Raw genomic sequence first — 17,432 nt, forward strand, 5'->3', positions numbered from 1 at the left:
GGGGAGGGGTGGCTGAGGAGGAGGGAAGGAACCAACTTACAAATGTGAGGCCTATTGGGTTCAACCGACTACCTTGGATGTATTAATCTTGTCTAACTGCTCACTTGCTATTTCAGGAGCAGCAAACAAATAGACTTTGAGTGTTAATGGACACAGTAACCTAGAAAACCTCTAACTGATGAATATTAGTTTTCAAATATAAATCATTCAAATTGCCTTGTTGCATCCTCAATAGTCGGGTGACCTTTTAGCAGGCCTGTCGTTATTTGAAGTAAACACTTATATAGTCTCTTGTCTGCTTATATATTGCAACTAGAAACATTGTGAATTCATTGAGGGTGAGTTTGGAATATAAGATGGGTAACTATGTTGAATCACGGTTTTATAGTTCTTTTACTGCTGCTGATGATCTGTGGAGCTTTATCAAAGTTTGAGCTTAATATTAACATATTTGCAAATGGTGTAATAAGCTGATGGGTGGAAATTGAAGTATGTGTCCAATTTCTTGCACATTTTTCATGTGCCATTTCCTGGGAGGAGTGCCTTACAGTGTAATGTTGAGATCATCTTGATTAACTGTTTCATTATTTTCCTTTTGGATAAGGAAGTGTTGGCAGGGCTACTGAGGAAAAGCTAGCTATCACACCCAAAATGACTAACAGTCCTGCTATTGACTGGACTGAAAAGTAACAGACGCTCCTTTACAAAACAACACCAGCTCTTGTGTATTCTGTTTAAACTTTAAAAAAAATCAAGACATTAAACTGATTTTTTTTCTGCTCAGATTTAGGTCTAAAAGCATAAAGAAGAATTTCCAGATTGGTTCATGATGGAAAACCACACAACGCAGATCTCTCAGGAAGAGCTGGATGAAATGAAAGAAGCCTTTAACAAAATAGGTATAGCTTTAGGGTGCTATCAGACTTTGATTTTCAGTTACCTCAATTCTGGTGACAAGGATGGTGTTCTGTTATAACTATCTTCATGAATGTTAAGAAGCTTGAACTTTCCTGAATGAACTATGCTGCATCCTTGTACTAAAATTTACTCACTTATATTGATTTAAAGTATAAAATTCTTTACGACATAGCAAGTGCTTTCCTTGCATATTTTCAAACAGCTCATAATATACCTAAAATTATTTTACTAATTTACTAAACAAAGGTGGAAATTATCTTTAAAATTTAGTCTTCTGTTGTTTGAAGACTTGTTTCTCTGCTACTGATTACATAAACCAGATCTTTTTTTAAAAAAATAGATCTTGACAATTCTGGTTATATCAGTGATTATGAGCTTCAAGATCTCTTTAAGGAAGCAAATCATCCTCTACCTGGCTACAAGGTGCGTGAAATTGTGGAACAAATTATAGCCGTGGGAGACCGTTCTGGGGATGGACGAATTAGTTTTGAGGAATTTGCTTCGGTAAGTGACCTGTATGTTTATTTTTGTGCCTTTGCATGTTTTCTTATGTTATACTGAACGTGGCACAGATTGTTTTCTTTCCCTTTGCAAAATGAGACTGCTTTACCTCCAGGTCTATGCTAGTTCCCAGGAGAGTAAACTGATTAATCCTATATTTCCGTTATCCCTATTTTATTATACCCCTGCACCTTGTTCTCCCACTGGGTTGAATTGTGTAGTTCTGCACCTATATCTGATGGTCTTAACTGTAAATGCCCAACAATCCCTCTTTGATTCTTTTTTCTATCAGCCTATACTTGGGGTGATTTACAGTAGCTGGTTAACCTATCAGCAAGTCTTGGGGAAATGGGGGGGGGGGGGGTGGGGAACTTGGACACGCACAGTGGGAACCCGTGTGGTCAGCTTTGCTGGCAGAACTGGGCTGGTAAGGTTTATAATCTACCAGGCTTGCATTTTTGGAGTGCTGCTCCATCCTGTTCATTGTCTTTAAGCTTAGGGTATTCTACCATCATAAACACCCTGGGCTTTACAGCCTCCCTATTGCTAAATAATTACTTCAGGTCCTCTTTCCTATTTGTTTCCCTAATTGGCCTGGAAGAACGTGGAGGCTGAAAGGTTGCTTTAAGAAAGATTCTCCTTTTCATAATAGTGTAAATCACCAGGCAGAAGAGGCTGATAAATTGGCGAGAACAGGTATTATCTCAAGCACCATTTCAATTAAAGCATGATGGCTCCAGTATTCTGCAGTTTGTCCACTTGAATAATAGAAACAGTATTGAAGCTGAATACATTGGTTTCATTGGTAGCAATGTTTTATGAAGACGTGAAAGATTTTATTCTATACATAGAACAATCTTTTAAATCTTTTGTACTTGGCCTAAATGTACCATATAGTGTCCATGCTTTTATGTTGTTGAGTTTATATTTGGAGAGAATATTCACTATGTTAACATTTAAAATTCATATTGAATAGTTTTTTCTTGTGAATGAAGTGAACAGAATGTAATTTTGCCATTAAGGCAACTTAACAAATTGTAATAGTACAAAAATGAGAAAATCTGCAGATACTGGAAATCCAAGCAACACACACATAATGTTGGAGGAACACAGTAGGCCGGGCAGAGTCTATGGAAAAGAGGGAGCAGTGGCCATTTCGGGCCAAGACCCTTCATCAGGACACAAATTATGAGGAGCCAGTCGTTAATGTAGACTTAAAAAGAGAGTGATACTGAAGCTCCTTTGGAAAGAAAGCATTTGTATTACCACATGCACCTTCAGAATAAATGTGCTTACTTATGTAAAATGATTGTTTTAGCGTTAGTTGTGGGTAACAGGTTAGTATATTGATCATGATTCATTTATGTTGGGAAATCTATACATGAGCCAATTTTGACACCATGTGTAATGGATATAAGTACCATTTAAATGGAATTTGGAAGAGGGGACTGAGCGTAGCATAGCAAAATTTGCTGATGACACTAAACTGAATGGATAGCAAATAGTACAGAGGACGTGGAGAGTCTGCAGAGGGATAGAGATAGTTAAGTGAGTGGGCCAAAGTCTGGCAGATGGAATGCAACTTTGGTAAAAGCAAGATCATCTACTTTGGAAGGAATAATAGAAAAGCAGATTATTATTTAAATGGTGAAAGATTGCAGCATGCTGTTGTGCAGAGAGACTTGGGAGTGCTTGTTCATGAATTGTAAAAAGTTGGCTTGCAGGTACAACAGGTTATCAAGAAGGCAAACAGAACATTGGCCTTCCTTGCTAGAGGGATTGAATTCAAGAGCAAGGAGGTCTTGCTGCAACTATACAAGGTACTGGTGAGGCCACACCTGGAGTACTGTGTGTAGTTCTGGTCTCCATACTTGAGGAAAGATATACTGGATTTGGAGGCAGTGCAGAGGAGGTTCACCAGGTTGATTCCAGAGATGAAGGGGTTAACCTAAGAGGAGAGATTGAGTCGCCTAGGACTATAGTCTCTGGAATGCAGAAGAATGAGAGGGGATCTTATAGGAAAATACAAAATTTTGAAAGTAGGAAAGTTGTTTGCATTGGTAGGTGAGTCTAGAACTAGGACATTGCCTCAAGATTCAGGGGAGAAGAGATGAGGAGAAACTGTTTTTCCCAGAGAGTGGTGAATCTGTGGAATTCTCTGCCCAGGGAAGCAGTTGAGGCTTCTTCACTAAATATATTTAAGATACAGTTAGATAGATTTTTACATAGTAGGGGAATTAAGGGTTATGGGGAAAAGGCAGGTAGATGGAGCTGATTTTACGGACAGATCAGCCATGATCTTATTGAATGGTGGGGCAGGCTCGATGGACCGGATGGCCTACTCCTGATCCTATTTCTTATGTTCTTATATTTTCTGTATTTGATAGAGAAATGGCCGGTGCCACTTGAGGTCAGGTGTTTTTCTCATCACAATTTTTGTTTTCCTTTAGACTAATTTTAAAGGTATAAGTTGTTAAAAAGACTAATGTGCGTGCAGTAAGAATTTTTCTGTTGTATTATATAATGCAAAGTAAGTTGGCCCCATTTCTAATGTCTTGGAATGATTAAAAATCTTTCCCAGCAAAGACAACTGTCCTCTTTAATGCACAAAGAGATATTTGTATGTGCTTTCCTGGTTTTCAATTTATTACTTAATCCATTGACATCCAGAGGCAAAGACACCCTTTTTAATTTGTTGGGTGACTCATCTTTATTTAATGATAGTAGAATCGGTTTGTCACATTCAAACTTTTAGTGTGATTTGATTGAAGCCTCATTTACAACATAAATAAACATATGATTATTAATGAAATGTGAAGTTTAAAAATCAGAATCCCTCCTTTACTACTACTTCATCCCTGTCCAATTGTTTCGCCTTGAAAGATGCAAGTAAATTATTTCTCCTGAAAGTAAACTTATTTCTTCTCCTCCAGTGTGGTTGTTGAGGCAGATACATTTGAGACATTTGAGAAACTCTGAGATGGGCACATGGATGATTGGGAAAAATGGAGGGTTCTGTGGGAGGAAAGAGTTAGATTGATCTTGGAGTAGGTTAGAAGGGCCTGTATTGTGCTGTGATGTTCCATGAACACAGAAGTTCTGATTGGCTCTTCTATCTCCCTTTTGATGATGAACTTCAATAAAAAATAAATTACAAAAAAAGTGGAGCCAAAGGCTTAAATTACTCAGTTTCCTTTTCAAGAACAGTGTTCCTTGCATATTATGCTAATGTTTGTTTATAATACACTTGGAAAGATATGCTTTTGGCTCTATTTACATTTTTTAACTGAAGAATGATAGTTAATTGTCAAAAAATATATATTTGAAGTTAATTGACAATGAAGTAAAACTTTGCCTGTATATTACTGATTGTGACATCAGGATGGCAAAAGGAAATTTACATAATATAATAGACTGGGCTTCTCCATTCTGATTAAAACTTAACTGCACAAGATGACTTTTACATTCAATTCAATTGCCCTTAAATAGACTGATTTTTTGGGGGGTCATTTTAACATTGGGTCTATTTCAAAGGCAGATTCAGATCATTGACAAATCATCTTAATTAAAAAAAATGAAACTGCTGGAAACGCTCATCCCGTATGATATGTTGCCTCCTGGGTGTCAGGGTCCAGGATATCTCAGATTGAGTCCTCAGCATTTGTAAGTGGGTGGGTGAACCGCCAGAAATCGTGGTCTATGTAGGTACCAATGACATGGGTAGGATGAGTAAGGAGGTTCTGTATAGGGAGTTCAGTGATTTATAGGAGGTGCTAATGAGGCCAGAACTAGGAAGATTATACAGTTTAATAGTTGGCAAAGGAGCTGATGTAGGAGGGAAGGCATAAGATTTTTGGATCATTGGGTTCTCTTTCTGGGAAGGTGGGACCTGTGCAGACGGGTTGGTTTGCACCTGAACTGAAGGGGGACTAAAATCCTGGTGGGAAGTTTTGTTAATGCTGCACAGTGGGGTCTAACTAGAGTTGCAGGGGGATGGGAACCAGAATGCCAGAACAGTTAGTGGAGAGTTTGTGGAGGCAGATGTTGGTAAGACCTCAGACAAAGTTAGGAATCAAAAGGTTGAGCATGGTGCGACTAGTGTCCTGATCTGCATATATTTCAATATAAGAGGCATCATAGGAAAAGCGGTTGATAGTGCTGAACATAGCAAACAGAGGTAATATGTAGAGAGGAGAGGCTGTTGTGAGGACAAGATAACAGTCAACAGGATGAGTTGCAATGTAGACAGGACCCTGGTCAGACCCCACTTGGAATACTGTGTTCACTTCTGGTCACCTCACAGGAAGGATGTGGAAACCATAGAAAGGGTGCAGAGGAGATTTACAAGGATGTTGCCTGGATTGGGGAGCATGCCTTATGAGAACAGGTTGAGTGAACTCGGCCTTTTCTCCTTGGAGTGACCGAGGATGAGAGGTGACCTGATTGAGGTGTATGAGATTATGAGAGGCATTGGTCGTATGGATAGTCAGAGGCTTTTTCACAGGCTGAAATGGCTAACCCGAGAGGGAACAGTTTTAAGGTTCTTGGAAGTAGGTACAGAGGAGATGTCAGGGGTAAGTTGTTTTTTTTTATGCAGAGAGTATTGAGTGCTTGGAACGGGCTGCCGGTGATGGTGGTGGAGGCAGATATGATGGGGTCTTTTAAGAGACTCCTGGATAGATACATGGAGCTTAGAAAAATGGGGGGCTATGGGTAACCCTAGGTAATTTCTAAAATAAGTACATGTTCGGCACAGAATTGTGGGCTGAAGGACTTGTAGGTTTTCTATGTTTCTGTGTAAAGGCGGACAAAATCAAAGGGTGAATACAGGACTGAGGTGTTATATTTGAATGTGTGCAGTATATGGAATAAAGTTGATAAGCTTGTGGCACAGTTATAAGTTGGCATGTAGGCATCACTGAATTATGGCTGAAAGAAGATTATAGCTGGAAGCTTAATATCCAAGGATACACATTGTATCAAAAGGTCAGGCAGGAAGGCAGAGAGGGTGGCATTGCTCCATTGGTTTTAAAAAATGAAATCAAATCATTAGGAAGAGGTGACATTGGATCGGAAGGTGTTCAATGATTATGGATAGAGCTAAGGAACTGCAAGGGTAAAAATACCCTGATAGGAGACCTGTCTGGTCTGGGGTGGGGGGTGGGGGGGGGGCAGGTGAGCTACTGCACAGGACCAAAAGAAGCTGCAGAAGGTTGTGAATCTGGTCTGCTCCATCTTGGGTACTAGCCTACAAAGTACCCAGGACACCTTCAAAGAGCAGTATCTCAGAAAGGCAGCTTCCATTACTAAGGACCTCCAGCACCCAGGGCATGCCCTTTTCTCATTGTTCCATCAGGTAGGAGGTACAGAAGCCTGAAGGCACATACTCAGAGATTCAGGAACAGCTTCTTCCCTTCTGCCATCCGATTCCGAAATGGACATTGAACCTGTGAACACTACCTCACTTTTTAAATATATTATTTCTGTTTTGTTTTTTTGCATGATTTTTAATCTATTCAATATACATATACTATATTTATTTATTGCTTCTTCTTCTTCTATATTATGTATTGTATTGAAATGCTGCTGCTAAGTTAAGAAATTTCACAACACATGCTGGTGATAATAAATCTAATTCTGAGTTGTATACAGACGCCCAAAAAATTAGTAAGGATGTTGGTGCTGGATTCCAGGAGGGGGAATTTCTGGAGTGCCGGCAAGATGGCTTTTTGGAGCATCTGGTGTCTGAGCCCACTAGAGGATCAGCTGTTCTGGATTGGCTGTTGTACAATGAGCCAGCAATCATTAGAGAGCTTAAGAAAAAAAAACCCTTTGGGGATATTGATCATAATGTGATTGTATTTACCCTGAAATTTGCGAAGGAGAAGCTAAAGTCCGATGTATCAGTATTACAGTGGAGTAAAGGGAATTACAGAGGAGTTGGCTGGAATCGATTGGAAAAGAAAACTGACAGGAATGACTGGAATTTCTGAAAGCAATTCGGAAGGCACAGGATATATCCAAAAGGGGTAGAAGTATTCTAAAGGAAAGATGACACAACCATGGCTAACAAGAAAAGTCAAAGCCAATATAACAGCCAAAGAGAGGACATATAATAGAACAAAAATTAGTGGGAAGTTAGAGGATTGGGAAGCTTTTTAAAAACTAACTGAAGGTCATTAATAAGGTAAAGATGGAATACAAAAGTAAGGTGGCCAGTAATATTAAAGAAGGATCTGGCTTCACCAACACAGTCCACTCTACTTCCAAATCTCTTACTATCTTTCCTTTCGGTTAGTCCTGACGAAGGGTCTCGGCCCGAAACGTCGACATCGCTTCTCCCTATAGGTGCTGCCTAGCCTGCTGTGTTCTACCAGCATTTGGTGTGTGTTGTTGTTTGAATTTCCAGCATCTGCAGATTTCCTCGTGTTTGCTCCCAAAAGCCATTAGTGTGGCACAGTAGTTTTGTGCTGTTGAAGTCAAACCTATAGCAATCATGAATGCAGTGTTCTGCTGATTTTCTCCGGGACTGCCTGGTGAAGGAAGTTATTGTTAAAATACTTTCCCACTAGTTTTATATCAATGACGAAGGACTCACTCTAAGCAAGAACTGGAATCCGATTGTAAATAAGGTGGGGCAGCAGAAACCTAGTTGTATGAGGGCTAACCGATCAGGAGGGAAGGATGATGGGGGTATATGTACCTCTGGACTAGACATGTCTAGGCATCATCCCTGATGAAGGTGGCACAGTCTGTCATTGAAACTTCAGTTAAAATCAATACCTGTACCCAGCTGGAAGCCCAAGAAGTTTATTCGTCTTATATGCTGGGAAAGCACTAAATCCATATTCCTCATCTCTTCAAACTTGTGATTCATTCCTACAGATGGAGAGGACATCTTGTTTTTCCCTCCCTGACTCAAATTCCAGAGTATACTGATGTAGGGATGTGATTTTGGTAGATCGCCTTAAACTGGCCCACCAAGATTTGGAGATTCCACTACCATGCCCCTGATTGATCACGACATGACCATGAGTGTGTCAACACACCTCTGGATGAGCCAGAATCACCTGCTGTTCCTCCACCTCTGGAACATAGGACCCAAGTCGGGTGGCTTGTCCGAGCTCCAGGCAGGCTTACAATGCTGCTTTTAGTGAATTCTGGCAGGTCTGTGTTGGGTAATGTAATGGATGGAAAGATGTGCATAATTCACAGCCACTGACATTGGTTGGGGTTCACCTTAAGAGGCTGGTCTGACATGATGTAATTACATGAAATGTGTTTACTGGGCTCTATGTTCTGTGTTTGGTTGACAATAAAGGAATTGTCATGGTTTCCCTAAAAGTTAAAACATCTCTGCATTTTATTTACGAAAAGTTCCACAAAAAGTAGTTCTGTTTTAAAAATTATAAATAATTCTCAGCCTCGGAATTGCTGTAAATATCAGCTTGTTTTGAGTATGTGCAGAATAAAAATGAAGTAACGATCATGATGACTGGTGGTAACATTTGAATCAACCAGTTGATTGAGGAACATTTAAAGCAGGGGGTTCTCAACCTGGGGTCCACTGATTTTAAAGTCAGTGTATCAAACCATGTTCTTGGTGATTCTTTTGTTATGCAAGTTTTAAAAGCAAAATGAAATGAATAATATTCATCTCTAAACCCTATATATTGCATTTCGTCAATGTTTCAAATACACACCATATTGATACTGAAATTTATACACTGCCAAATCAATTCCTGTTTTAATTTCAGGTCTTCCATGATCTTAAAGACAAGGACATCTGCAAAACATTTAGAAAAGCCATCAACAAAAAAGAGGGGATTTGTGCTATAGGTGGCATGTCTGACAGATCCAGTGAAGGGACCCAGCACTCCTATGAAGGTACATTCCTCCGTTCAAGATCTTTGCTTTTTGATGGAACCACACGGTAGTTGTTAAGGGTAGTGGTTTGCAATTACCATTTGGGTGGTTGTGTCCTTTTTTTCCTTCCCTGGAGAATTTATTTGATGATTCAAGTTTAAATGATAGGATAAGTCACCCTGGTGTTAGCTAAAGAGGTTCCAAGGCAGTCCAAAATAAAACATGTTGTGTTTAGTTCAATACCTTCCCATCTTACCATTTGTCCAGGTTCTGTCCAGGCATGTATAGAATCGCATGGAAGGGGGTCATTATTTTGAGACCATGCCTGCTCTGTGCAAGAGCAGTCCAGCACATTTCACCTCCCTACCTTCCCCACAGCCCTTGAATTGATTTTTTTCCCCTTTCAAGTGCTAATCTAGCTCCATTTGGAAACTTGCTAATGAATTTGCTTCCACAATCTCTGACATTGAACTTCAGTTCCTAGCCACTTGGTGTTTATTTTTCATAGGTTTTGATCTGTTCTGGTCCCTTTGCAAACGATCTTTTATGTTATGTCCTCTTGTTCTTGACATCTATTGGTGGGAATATGTACCTTTATGTTTTTATGTTAACCTCTTGAAAACTGATGTGGGGAAATATTAACCAATTGCACAGTCACTGTTGGCCTGCATGTCCCCCAGCAGTAAATACCCACAGCCTCTTTAAATCTTTATTTCCTGAAGTGCTAGAGAGTGAGAGTTGACAGACAGACAGACAGACATACTTTATTGATCCCGAGGGAAATTGGGTTTTGTTACAGTCGCACCAACCAAGAATAGTGTAGAGATATAGCAATATAAAACCATAAATAATTAAATAATAGTAAGTAAATTATTCCAAGTGGAAATAAGTCCAGGACCAGCCTATTGGCTCGGGGTGTCTGACACTCTGAGGGAGGAGTTGTTAAGTTTGATGGCCACAGGCAGGAATGACTTCCTATGACGCTCAGTGTTGCATCTTGGTGGAATGAGTCTCTGGCTGAATGTACTCCTGTGCCTAACCAGTACATTACGGAGTGGATGGGAGACGTTGTCCAAGATGGCATGCAACTTGGACAGCATCCTCTTTTCAGACACCACCGTCAGAGAGTCCAGTTCCACCCCCACAACATCACTGGCCTTACGAATGAGTTTGTTGATTCTGTTGGTGTCTGCTACCCTCAGCCTGCTGCCCCAACACACAACAGCAAACATGATAGCACTGGCCACCACAGACTCGTAGAACATCCTCAGCATCGTCCGGCAGATGTTAAAGGACCTCAGTCTCCTCAGGAAGTAGAGACGGCTCTGACCCTTCTTGTAGACAGCCTCAGTGTTCTTTGACCAGTCCAGTTTATTGTCAATTCGTATCCCCAGGTATTTGTAATCCTCCACCATGTCCACACTTTCCCCTTGGATGGAACAGGGGTCACCGGTGACTTAGCCCTCCTCAGGTCCACCACCAGCTCCTTAGTCTATGACCTCATAGTTTATAAAATCATGAGGGATATGGATAGGGTGAACTGTCGATCTTTTCTTCAAGGTTGGGAAATCCAAAAATAGAGAGCGCAGATAGAAGATGGGAGGGGAGATGTAAAATAGAGACCTGAGTGATAACTTAATTACACAAGGCTAGCGAATAACCTGGAATGAGCTGTCAGAGAAAGTGATTAAAGTGATTAAAATTTAAGAGACATTTAGATAAGTATGTGGCATGGAGGGGATTGAGGGTTGAATCTGGGCACTGGTACTGGCAGGGGAACACTGTGGTTAGCATGGACTGGTTGGGCGGAAGGGCCTGTTTTCTTGCTCTGTTATTCTGACTGCAGCTGTGGTTGAGTAACGGACATGTGTAGAGATGTTTTAGTTTTAAAAAAATCATTTGTGGCAAAGTTCATTGATGCAGTCTTGCACAGGGAAATGGCATTATAATGTCACTGAGGTTTTTGATGCTCTGAGTATTCCATGGAAACTTGTTAATGACGGTCTTTGTTACGGTTGAGTATGGAAATATATTTTTATTTTCCATATGGCTATTATTGGCTATCTTGACAGGCACATTGTGTGGCGAATTAAAGACATGCATCTCTGTAGAAGTTAGCCTGAACTCCATAAATAACCAATGAGTTAATTGTACTTTCTAATCTCTTGGACTTAGCTTTGTAAATATTAATTTGCTGAAGCGTTGTGTTGTTTTAGAGCCTAAAGCCTCTTATTCCTGTTACCTTTGCAGCAGCAGAAGAAACACTAAATATTTTCTTCATTTTTAATTTAATTTCGTTGAAGCTACAGGATTATGACCCTTGCCCAACAAAGGTTCACCTTGGTAAACAGCAATAAGAGACAATTTCCTTCAGACTAGGTGAAATGAGCTTATTCTGTGCACAGTCTTCATCTTTTGCACCCCACCCCACCCCACCCACAACCTGCCCAATACTGCAGGGATGTTTCAAGGTTGGCAGTGTTTAAAAGGGTAATTATGGGAGCAGCATTAGGAGAGTTATTGGTGCTTACATTAAATTGCCAGGCAACTACAACTGCATCAGCATTTAATTACTTATTAGAAGTCCACGTGGAAAACTGTCTTTACTGAAAGGAGTCACTCCTGTGTGACACAGATGCCCGGAACTCCATCTTTTATTATCTTTTGTTTGCCTTTATTGGGAGTCAGTTAATTTTTGTGCATTGGGAAGAGACTATTGAGCAAAGGAAGGACGACCTTCTAACATCCCCATCTAAAGTTTAGTCTAAAGCTGTTTTTTTTGTTTCAAAAAGATTAATCCATTACAATGAAACTAGTTTTTAAATTACAATTGAACTGATTTTTGCATGACAGATGGTAAAATTGTCTGCTGAATGCCAGAAAATGAGGCTAAAGAAACTAAAACAATTTCTGTACAGAAAAAGCCCATTTAAATCTATTGGGGACAAACATAGCATGCAATGGAAAGAGAAAATGTACATATCTTCATGACCTCAATGGCCAATAAAGTACTTTTCCAGTTACATCACCTAATGCAAGAAACACATTAGCCAATGTGCACACAAAGTTTATGCAAACAGAAATGAGGTAATGACCGAGCAATCGATTTTAATTTAGAAAACTAAATCACACCCATGTTGAAAATCTGAAATTTAAAAAAAAAGAAATGCTGAGATATTCATTTGGTTTGGGAAGATTGAAACCTGAGTTTATGCTTCAGGTCAATGAACTTAGTCAGAAAAGTACACTTTAATTTAGTCGTTGGCGAAGGGATGAATATTGCCCAAGAGACACCAAACAACTCAGTTCTCTTTAATAGTGCCACAAGGGCAAGCAGGACTTGGGTTTAATGTCTTGCCTCTCAGCATTTAGATTCTATGATTAAAAGCTGAAACACTTAACTACTGCTTCCAAAGGGAGGTTGCATCAGCTGGTGTCTCAGTTATGTACAAATTTGTGCATTGCAAGCCATGAAGTTGTATTTGCAAATTGCATTATTGGAGATAGGGAGCAAGAAGGGGTGAATTCTCCTTATTGTGTGCCACTCCACTTCATTGTTTCAGCATGCATCACAACACTGGCATCAGGTGTAGCAGGGTTATACTTTGCAGGGAGAAATAAGTATAGAAACTACAAAGGAAGGGCAAACTATTTCTGAAAGTTACATCTTGTAAATCAAGGAAAACATGATTTGTTAACCTTGTTTAATTCTTCCTTCTATATATCATCTAAGTTCATAAGTCAGTGTAATTTTCTTTATCTCTGCGAAAGCTGCTCACATGGTTTCACTTTGGCTTAGTTCAAGGACTAGCAAGTTGTGCGAGCTTTGGCTGCTGAAGGAACAGAGAAAGTTAACCTTGTTTAATTCTTCCTTCTATATATCATCTAAGTTCATAAGTCAGTGTAATTTTCTTTATCTCTGTGAGAGCTGCTCACATGGTTTCACTTTGGCTTAGTTCAAGGACTAGCAAGTTGTGCGAGTTTTGGCTGCTGAAGGAACAGAGAAAGTTTGTGTTGCACCAGCTGTGTTAAGTGCTGCTACATGATTTTTTTTTGTGATTAGACTGGGCTATAAATTGCCATTCCTGAAGCACAGCATTTGGTAGAGCAATGAAAGCAGTTGGGTACGTGATCCTGTTACCAGCCATCTGATTTGTTCTGGTGTTCAGCAACCAATGGTTCTTTAAAAACAGACTCAAAGGAATTCTTAACTTTTAATTTTGAAGGATGAAATCTCCTGCACATATGAGTCCAAATGCCCAATTATAAACTTACTGCCCCCCCCCCCCAATTTACTCAACTTCGCACTTCAACTATGTCAGTCAGCGCTACGTAGGAGCTAAACATTTTCTGTAATGTTCATTTTGCAGGCTGGCTTTGTGGCTTGGCACACACACCTATGGTCTCAGGGCAGTATTAATGTGAGGGCACAGTGTGCTCCCTGACTACTCGTAGAGCACATAAAGCTAACATTTCTGTTCAAATCAGGATAATGCACACTTTCTTGATATTTTGAAATCATTGAGGAACACCTGATGATGCAGTCTTGTACTTGTGCTGAAGATGGGATGTTAAAATGGAATTTAGTGTAGTCACTACACCCTGATTTCCCCTCTTTATGGCAAAGTGCCCAATGAACTTTGGCTGTTTAGTTTTTCTCAACATACAAATAGAAAGGCCTTCATTTAAAAAAAAAGAGAACTTAAAATTTCTTGAACAATATTTGTTAAGAACTAAAAGGCAAACCTTTGAATTTTAGATCATGGAAGTGGAAATACTGTATTCTGGCATGTCTCTATGTATATTGAGCTGGGGGAACTTCTCTTTTTCCAAGGCAACCCTTCAATACACTAAAATACTCCAGCTCCCTCTTCAGGTTAGGATTGAGTATTTAGTACATTATAATATAACACAACTTATCGGAGGTTGTGGTTTTATAAACCAGAATTTCTCTCCTCACAAATGGGACAAGTGCCGCGAGGCAGATGTTGAGTATGTTTATCTTGCATTTGACAGTTTTTCAGAACTTGTAGAAAATGGGCTTTCTTGCATCTTAATCTGTCCAAATACATTATTGAGATGGAAAGTAGTTTGCAGCATCCTGTGACTGAAGCATTTTTTGGTTGTACCTCCACTAAAAAGGAGATGAAGAATTTGGTGTAAAACAAATTTAATGTAAACAATAATGGGAACATCTTCAAAATTTTTTGGATCTTTTTACAAGAATAGATGGATTCTGTTTCCTCTAGTTCACAGAAGTGATTAAGGAGAGACCAATATAAGATGTGATGGTATTTAGTTAGATGAGATCAAAGTAACAATGTATTGAGGGGTATGTTGGATAACTATTATGAGCTGCTTTGACTTGTTGGCAGTTGTTTTGGCCTTGAGGTCTGAAGCTGTGCTCTCAGCCCCCACCTGTGTATATGTGGTCACCTTGCAAATGTAAAATCCCATAGTCATTGCAAAGTATGATTTGCCCATATACCTTAATGTTTTTGGTTCATATGTTTATTTAATGATTATTCCCAAATTAATGTCTTTTATTGACTATGACCAGAAGTGCCTGAAAGATATTCTCTTAAATTACAGAGGAAGAAAAGGTTGCATTTGTTAATTGGATTAACAAAGCATTGGAAGGCGATCCTGACTGTAAACATTTGATTCCCATGAATCCCAACAGTAACCGTCTGTTTAGTGCAGTTGGCGATGGCATTCTCCTATGGTAACCTTTTGTTTATTCAACATTTTTTTTTTAAATTGTTATTAAAATTGTAAAATATTGAAGCTCGGGATGTTACTGATTTACATCTGTTCCATTTTTGGCATTATTTGTTGCTCAAATCCACACTTACTTGACACAGGTTTTGGTCAGCCAGCCTTGGGATAGCTGTCCAGAAAGGGTGGAGGTGGGGGTAAATGCAGGAATACAGTCTTTGCTCCTAATCTGCTGACTCCAAAGAAATTAAGGAGGGGTGGCACAGGGAGCAATATATAAAGCTCCTCTTTGACTCTTGTATGCATTGGTGAGAAGCACCCAAAGAGAACATCGAGAGATTCTTCAGCAACACACACAAAATGCTGGTGGAACTCAGCAGGTCAGCCGGATCTATGGGTAAAAGCAAACAATCAATGTTTTGGGCTGAAACCCTTCTTCAGGAGGGGAGAAAGGTTAGCTGGACAAGCTCCCAGGAAGGATGTGTGACTGTAGTAGCAGGTTTTGTGAGCACATAGTGGAAGAGTAGGGGGGCAGTAGAGATCAGAGGGGAGCATTGAGAGAGGGTTTCGCTGGTTCTTCATTCTCTAAGGTGTTCAGTTAGGCGTGAGGGTGGAACTCAGAAGTGAAAATGTGGCAAGCTACACTCTTTGTCTCTGGATGATCTTGGAAGACTCAGAGTTCAGTCAATGTAGCAGGGTAAAACTTCTGGTACAATGAGATGTCCATAAGTGAATGATGTCACATGGACATAGAGAAATTAGATTTTGTGTAACAACCGTGCAAACACTTGAATGGTGTACTGTTCAAAAAGACCACCTGATTGGCATTGGTGCTTTTGAGTTGATGACACCACAGATGTTTTGCCAGCACTTGACAGTGTAAAGAAAGCCCGAAAATGTATAGTATTCCTTGTCTATTTTTATGAATAAAGCTTATTTTTGAAATGCAGTGGATTCTGGTTAATTGGGACAAATCAGGGCCAGTAGAGTTTGTCCCAATTAAGTGGCTGACCCAATTAACCAAAGTTCCATGGAAATGGTTAAAAATGCAAACTGAGTAATAAATTGTGCATTAAATGAAACTCAGAACAAATTGGAACACTACCAATAGTACTACAGTACTATAAAACTGTATTAGTTCCTAATAGTTATTGACAGAGGAGTTTATTTAGTGTATGAAATGAACAAAATCAGTGCAGACCCCTAATGCAGAGAATGGACTGGCTTCATACAATCCTGTCGACAATTGTATCCTCCAAGTCTTAATTTTCATTGTAACGTTCAAGATGTCACTTTAAGTTCCTTGTAGTTCCTAACTTGTTGAAGATGTGAAATTGTTTCATTTTCACTCATGACCATTTCAGGCATCTCCAAGCCTGGATGCTTGAAACTTCAATGAGCAAGACAGTTCAGTGTTGTCTTACTCTGCTTACTTCTTACCAACTATTCATGACAAAAATCACTGCTTTTTGTACACAAACTCCTGCAACTGACAACTTATAAGCGCACGTGACTGATGCTAGTTAGAATCTGTTCAGCAACGGTCTTCTGTCCTGATTAAATGGCATATTATCCTGAATAAACAAAGGAAATCCTAACTATTTTCTCCATTTAGTTTTTGTTCTTTAAGAGATGCCCCAAATAGGCGGCTGCCCCAATTAACCAATGGTCTGATTAACTGGAGTCCACTGTATATTAAAGAGAGACGTGGATATGGAAATTCAGCCTCTGAGCTGGCAGGTAGTAAACAGGGCAGACTCTTGCTGTCCAACGTTTGGTAGGAACCAAATAATTATGACATTCATCCAACAATCTTTGTAATGGAAAATAAATCCTCAACTCTTCATCCATGGTACTTAAATATTTGATGTAATTTTCAATTTTGAGTTATAATGTAATGTTCTGATAAAAGTCTCTTTCCCTCTGTTCAGCAAAATGATTAACTTATCCCAGCCAGATACAATTGATGAGCGAGTAATTAACAAGAAGAAGCTGACTCCATTCACAATTTCTGTAAGTACTATCTTTTCGTCAATGGTAGTTATGTGCATAGAAGGTTCATATTTATCTTTTGATGTTATACCTACATAACTCAGTTGCCTCCTCTCAAAAGTAGTATCAAATTATTTCTTAGAGCAGATATTTAGATTATAAATGCAGAGAGCAGCCTACATAATCAGCTGAAAGAAAATTACAAGTTGGAAATCGAAAACTAAACATGCTGTAAATACTCAAAAGATCAGGCAACATCTGTGGAGGGAGAGGAAAAAGTCAACATTTTAGTTCTTGTGTGCTCACAAATTGCTGCAGGAACTCAGCAAGTCAGGTGGCATCTGTGGAAGAGAGTAAATGGTCGACATTTCGGGCAGAGACCCTTCATCAGGACTGGAAAGGAAGTGGGCAGAAGCCAGATTAAGGAGGTGGGGAAA

At 39.5% G+C, this 17,432-nt stretch overlaps 1 protein-coding gene across 4 annotated transcripts in view; it reads left to right on the forward strand.

The window, feature by feature from the left end:
* LOC140725692 (plastin-1-like) overlaps nt 1-17,432 on the forward strand; it is a 140,182-nt gene that overhangs the window by 76,444 nt on the left and 46,306 nt on the right. For all 4 annotated transcript variants that reach the window (XM_073041522.1, XM_073041523.1, XM_073041521.1 and 1 more), the window contains 5 exons: nt 785-899; nt 1,259-1,422; nt 9,177-9,306; nt 14,878-15,010; nt 16,935-17,016. In XM_073041522.1, coding sequence (XP_072897623.1) covers nt 827-899; nt 1,259-1,422; nt 9,177-9,306; nt 14,878-15,010; nt 16,935-17,016 — 582 coding nt within the window. In that variant the 5' untranslated portion in view covers nt 785-826. The remainder of the gene's footprint in view (nt 1-784; nt 900-1,258; nt 1,423-9,176; nt 9,307-14,877; nt 15,011-16,934; nt 17,017-17,432) is intronic.

This window comes from Hemitrygon akajei, chromosome 3 (genome assembly GCF_048418815.1).
Source record: "Hemitrygon akajei chromosome 3, sHemAka1.3, whole genome shotgun sequence".
NCBI classification, from domain to species: domain Eukaryota; kingdom Metazoa; phylum Chordata; class Chondrichthyes; order Myliobatiformes; family Dasyatidae; genus Hemitrygon; species Hemitrygon akajei.